Source organism: Ranitomeya variabilis, chromosome 4 (assembly GCF_051348905.1).
Source record: "Ranitomeya variabilis isolate aRanVar5 chromosome 4, aRanVar5.hap1, whole genome shotgun sequence".
NCBI classification, from domain to species: Eukaryota; Metazoa; Chordata; class Amphibia; order Anura; family Dendrobatidae; genus Ranitomeya; species Ranitomeya variabilis.
The window spans coordinates 111,518,915-111,525,327 of record NC_135235.1 but is presented as its reverse complement, the minus strand read 5'-3'; the positions used below and the strand labels follow the sequence as shown (position 1 = coordinate 111,525,327).

The 6,413-nt window shown below is 44.9% G+C and overlaps 1 protein-coding gene across 1 annotated transcript in view; it reads right to left on the bottom strand.

The window, feature by feature from the left end:
* Positions 1 to 237: 237 nt before the first annotated feature.
* DNAJB12 (DnaJ heat shock protein family (Hsp40) member B12) overlaps positions 238 to 6,413 on the bottom strand; it is a 59,128-nt gene continuing 52,952 nt past the window's right edge. The window contains exons 7-9 of the mRNA XM_077259126.1: positions 4,500 to 4,672; positions 1,981 to 2,132; positions 238 to 864 (exon numbers count right to left, since the gene is read on the bottom strand). Of these exons, the coding sequence (XP_077115241.1) occupies positions 2,011 to 2,132; positions 4,500 to 4,672 (295 nt within the window). The 3' untranslated portion in view covers positions 238 to 864; positions 1,981 to 2,010. The remainder of the gene's footprint in view (positions 865 to 1,980; positions 2,133 to 4,499; positions 4,673 to 6,413) is intronic.

Sequence of the window (6,413 nt, the reverse complement as noted above, 5' to 3'; positions counted from 1 at the left end):
TTCCATCAGAGGAATATATCGGCAGATCATACTGGACTGGGGTAATGGCCCATCACTGATGTCTGGAAGAACAGAACATAACAGAAGGAGATATGACAAAGCTGCTCATACATAGAGAGATTACATGAAACAAGCGGCGCACACGACGCAGGATTTCACGCAGTACCTGTTCTAGTGCATCAGAAAGTATTTCATGCCATTTCCCAGTAGCAAACCTTGTAAGAAAGTACACCTTCAAATTGTCTCTAAATTTATTAAATATATTTGTCAGATGCAATTATCTTAAATATGAAAGACTCAGCTTTTGGCCAATGCCAACACAAGATTCACACAACGGTTTAAATAGAGGAGCAGAAACTGGCTAAACGGCTTCATCCAATATCTGCAGAATTAATTCTCTCGAGAAGTACAACATATATACAGCTATAAATTAATTCTAAATAGATTTTCAGGTTTCATCTCTTTGTTCTAAAAGTCTTCAGATTCCGGGATGGTTAGTTGTGATAATTAGGCCACAGTCTTGGGGGGGGGGGGGGGGGGATCTCGATCCTTGGGGCACAGAACGTGAGTTTCATCCCAACTGTTGCAGGGCTTAGGATATCCTAGAAGATCGGGTAAAGTCTATGGGCATCATAGCGAGGACTGTAAGAAGAAGCCGAGGCTCAGTTCTTCTTCAATATCGACCAGTGCCGAGAAACGTCAAGAGGATTGTGCATGGACATTTCTACATTTATAATCACATTGAAGTTGAAGAGTCCGTAACGCGCTAGGAAACAATGCGCTGCAGGCCCCCCGGCAGGAAACGAGGCCGCGTCTCTCTTGGAACAAGGTGTATTGCCAAAGATTTCCAGCTACTTTGAATATCTGCAAAAAAACAGACAAACTAAGCATGCATCCAAAATGGTCCACAGCGCCCGCCACACTTTTGAGAAATTACGTTGTGCCATCATGGTTTAGAGTCAGTGTTTATTTTTCCATGGATTTTTCTATAGGACTTGGAAAAACACATAATTTAAAGAGGTTGTCTGGGCAAAAATAAAAGTTCCCCAGGGGCTTGGAGCTGTAAAATAAATAAACTAAGTGATACTCGCCATCCAGCATCCAACCAGATCTAGCACAGGCCACTCTGTGGTTTGCGTTGACACAGGAAGAAGAAACATCATTATTCCACCACCAGGAGCAGGTCCGCTGCCACCTGCGATTGGCTGCAGTGGTAAGATCCCTGAGCAACGCATCATCAGAAGTACGACCTCTTCCTGAGGCAGTGTAGACCAGTAGACGAGTATCACTAAAACGATATATATGCAGTTCAGGCCTGGAGAGCTGACGGTTGGCCCAGGTCTTCCGATAAGAGAAGCGGCTGGGTTTCACAGATGTCTGAAATTGGCCTTTGTTTATAGCTCCAGTCTCCTGGGGTCTTCCTTTTACCTGGACAACCCCTTTAACCTTCTCCAAGCAGTATAATAACATAAAACTAATAGTAGTAGATAGCATAGTATAATCAGGACCACCTTGTCTTGACCGACACTAGCAGCATGATGTGGGACACATCTCACCCGTCAATCAGGATGAGCAGGGAGGGTTTGGCCTCAAGACCACAGGACACATTGGTGATCAGGGGGTGCAGTATAGTCAGCTATATCTCATTGATTATCTACAGGGCCCTAAATGGCACTTGTGGAGTCATAAAACTATTGTAAGGTTCCCCTAAAGTAGGATTCAGAATGGTGGCGTTGATCCTGCGCCAAAATCCTGACCGAATCTGGCAAAATTCTAACTATGAGGTATTTTATATCATTCACATGGAGAAGAAAGTCAGGGCAGAATAATGAACAGAGTGCGGATTATAAATCCACAGCGTTCTTATTATTTATGCAGATTCCACACTGGAAGTATCGGCAACACTGAAGAACAGTGCACGATCCACTGCACAACGTTTCTGCCGTAGACAAGTGTAACCTAGAAAGCTGCTGCGTGTACCTGTGCTTACTCCACTGCGCTAAGCAAAGACTAGCCATGCATTGAGGCCTGGACTTCGGTCAGTCTGTTACAACTCGGGGTGCCCATCTTTTGTGCTCTCTGATACAGTTCAGCATCTCCAAAGTAACGAGCTCTGTATAGTAATCCTTCCTCTGAAAAGACATAACAAAGATAGAGAATTAATCTACACATCGAGCAGCAATCATCACCACCACGTTGGCTTTCTGTGCACTGGGACCAGTCATTTTACAACAATATGGACTGTTCCCCAATAGGATGAGGATTTTTCCCAGTATTTACAATCAATGCTTGCACAAATTCATCAGCCAGTCCTCCAGGTCCTGATCTCTGTGGCCTTCCATGCACAGATGATCAACAGTGGATGTGACTGGTCGAAACCCTGCCTTAAAACTTAAAGGGGTTGTCCAAGACTTTGATATTGATGGACTATCTTTAGAAAAGGTCATAAATATAGCAATGGAGGTCAATTATCCTCATGCAATTGTTATCAGGTCAAGCAGCTGCTGAAAGAAGGCAGTGTACAGCGCCGGGGCACCATTCTCAGGTAGTGCAGATCAGCCCCTATTGAAGTGAAGGGGAGCTCAACTACAGTACTTGAGAACAGCCGCTATACAGTGTTGGATCTGTATTGTCACGGCTGTGTCCATCCAGCCTCTGCTGCCGAACGACTTGCTGACAATTGATCGGACAGGGTGCCAAGTACCAGACCCCCTAACCCGTTTACAGGCGAGTCTCCAGATAAGGCCATTCCGAAGTATGATAAATTAGGTCTCAACTGGACAGTAAGAATAGTAGCTTGCATTTACCCAATTGTCCCATGATAAAATATGACCATATGAGATTGAATGTAAAGATATGACGTCAGAGTGTCTGATCGGTTAGATACGTGTACTTGTATGAAAGTCTGTATTCTGTAACATCAGTAGCTCTGGTATGAAGGCTATACTGACCGCACACAATCCTGCTCGTCTACAGAAAACATGGACATTTTTACGTGTAATAGTCAGGCTATACCACCTATGCTCCAGACTAGAGCACTACTGGTGACCTACTGTACCACAATGGTTAAAAATAAAACAAACTTTTATTCTCCATTTTACATCATGCTACTTAGAACAGCTTCTTTAAATTTGCAATGTTCCAGTACAGAGGCTGGTCGCTTTCTAGTCATATATCTAAAATACTCGAAACTGTTGTGTACTAACACATGCACATGTTTGTCCCCATCCCAATTCCTTACCTAGGCTCTTCAGGATATGACGGCTGCACTCATGTGATTTACCCAAGTGACCCCTTCCCCAGCTGCACCCAGTACTGTGCAAGCGCTGAATGTATGCCGACTGTGTGCAGATACGGGCAGCACAATCTTGTGTGCAGCAACAGCACAGAAAAGGGCAGTCCTAGGGGGACATCATGGAAACCGATGACTTGGTCTACATAATGCTGCTAAGCATTCGCTATGCCCATACAGATTGTATCAGTGATCGCCAAAAGTAGGGTCAGCTGACAGGTTCTTACTTTTCCATTGACCTGTAAGTTTATGGAGGTGGTTATGACTACCCAAGGCTAGCCCATTGTCTAGGACGCGGCACCCAAGGCAGCCCATTCTCTAGGATGCGGCACCCAAGGCAGCCCATTCTCTAGGACGCGGTACCAAAGGCAGCCCATTCTCTAGGACACGGCACCCAAGTCTGCCCCATTCTGTAGGACGCGGCACCATAGGCAGCCCATTCTCTAGGACGCAGCACCAAAGGCAGCCATTCTCTAGGACGCGGCACCAAAGGCAGCCCATTCTCTAGGACACGGCACCCAAGTCTGCCCCATTCTGTAGGACGCGGCACCAAAGTCTGCCCCATTCTCTAGGATGCGGCACCCAAGGCAGCCCATTCTCTAGGACGCGGCACCAAAGGCAGCCCATTCTCTAGGACACGGCACCCAAGTCTGCCCCATTCTCTAGGACGTGGCACCAAAGGCAGCCCATTCTCTAGGATGCAGCACCCAAGGCAGCCCATTCTCTAGGACACGGCACCCAAGTCTGCCCCATTCTCTAGGACGCGGCACCATAGGCAGCCCATTCTCTAGGACACGGCAGCCAAGTCTTCCCCATTCTGTAGGACGTGGCACATAGGCAGCCCATTCTCTAGGACGCGGCACCAAAGGCAGCCTCATTCTCTATGACGCGGCACCCAAGCCTGCCGATCTCTAGGACACGGCAACCAAGGCAGCCTCATTCTCTAGGACGTGGCACCCAAGGCTGCCCATTCTCTAGGACGCGGTACACAAGGCTGCCCCATTTTGTAGGGCACGGCACACAAGGCTGCCCATTCTCTAGGACGCAGCACCCAAGGCTGCCCATTCTCTAGGACGCAGCACACAAGGCTGCCCATTCTCTAGGACGCAGCACCCAAGGCTGCTGATCTCTAGGACGCGGCATCTAAGGCTGCTGGCTCAGCTGCGTATTCTCATACTCTGGCATGGTAATGACATGTTGTACTTACTCTGTTGCTTCTCCTTCCAGCAGTTATTCCTTAGATTAGCTATGAAATCTTCTTCTACACTTCGTTCTACATTTCTTAGATTATTTCCAGAATATTCTTCATCAAAACTTTCTGACACAAAATATGGGACCTTAAGGTGCTCAGTGACTCTCCTATGTATATGGCCCACAGACCTGCATAGAAAAGAAATAGTAGTGGTCACTGTCAAGCTTCAAGTTATGATGTTTTCTGCAAAATTATATATATATATATATATATATATATATATATATATACACACATATATATATATATATATATATATATATATATATATATATATATACATATACATATATATATACACACACACACACACATATATACATATACATACATACACACACACAGAGAGTTAGGTCCATATATATTTGGACAGACAACATTTTTCTAATTTTAAGCAAAACAATTCAGATGCAGTTGAAGTTCAGACTTTCAGCTTTCATTTGAGGGTATCCACATTAAAATTGGATGAAGGGTTTAGGAGTTTCAGCTCCTTAACATGTGCCACCCTGTTTTTAAAGGGACTAAAAGTAATTCGACAGATTAAATAAAATGTTAATTTCTAGTACTTGGTTGAAAACCCTTTGTTGGCAATGGCTGCCTGAAGTCTTGAACTCACCAGACGCTGTGTTTCCTCCTTTTTGATGCTCTGCCAGGCCTTCACTGCGGTGGTTTTTAGTTGCTGTTTGTTTTGGGGCCTTTCTGTCTGAAGTTTAGTCTTTAACAAGTGAAATGCATGCTCAATTGGGTTGAGATCAGGTGACTGACTTGGCCATTCAAGAATATTCCACTTCTTTACTTTAATAAACTCCTGGGTTGCTTTGGCTTTATCTTTTGGGTCATTGTCCACCTGTAGTATGAAACGACGACCAATCAGTTTGCTGCATTTGGCTGGATCTGAGCACACAGTATGGCTCTGAATACCTCAGAATTCATTTGGCTGCTTCTGTCCTGTGTCACATCATCAATAAACACTAGTGACCCAGTGCCACTGGCAGCCATGCATGCCCAAGCCATCACACTGCCTCCGCCGTGTTTTACAGATGATGCGGTATGCTTTGGATCATGAGCTGTACCACGCCTTCACCATACTTTTCTCTTTCCATCATTCTGGTAGAGGTTGATCTTGGTTTCATCTGTCCAAAGAATGTTCTTCCAGAACTGTGCTGGCTTTTTTAGATGTTTTATAGCAAAGTCCAGTCTAGCCTTTTTATTCTTGACACTTATGAGTGGCTTGCACCATGGAGTGAACCCTCTGTATTTACTTTCATGCAGTCTTCTCTTTATGGTAGATTTGGATATTGATACGCCGACCTCCTGGAGAGTGTTGGTCACTTGGTTGGCTGTTGTGAAGGGGTTTCTCTTCACCATGGAGATTATTCTGCGATCATCCACCACTGTTGTCTTCCGTGGGTGCCCAGGTCTTTTTGCATTGATGAGATCACCAGTGCTTTCTTTCTTTCTCAGGATGTACCAAACTGTAGATTTTGCCACTCCTAATATTGTAGCAATTTCTCGGATGTTTTTTTTTCTGTTTTCGCAGCTTAAGGATGGCTTGTTTCACCTGCATGGAGAGCTCCTTTGACCGCATGTTTACTACACAGCAAAACCTTCCAAATGCAAACACCACACCTCAAATCAACTCCAGGCCTTTTATCTGCTTAATTTAGAATGACATAATGAAGGGATTGCCCACACCTGTCCATGAAATAGCCTCGGAGTCAATTGTCCAATTACTTTTGGTCCCTTTAACCCCTTCACGACCTTGCCCTTTTCCGTTTTTGCGTTCTCGTTTTTCGCTCCTCTTCTTCCCAGAGCCATAACTTTTTTATTTTTCCGTCAATATGGCCATGTGAAGGCTTGTTTTTTGCG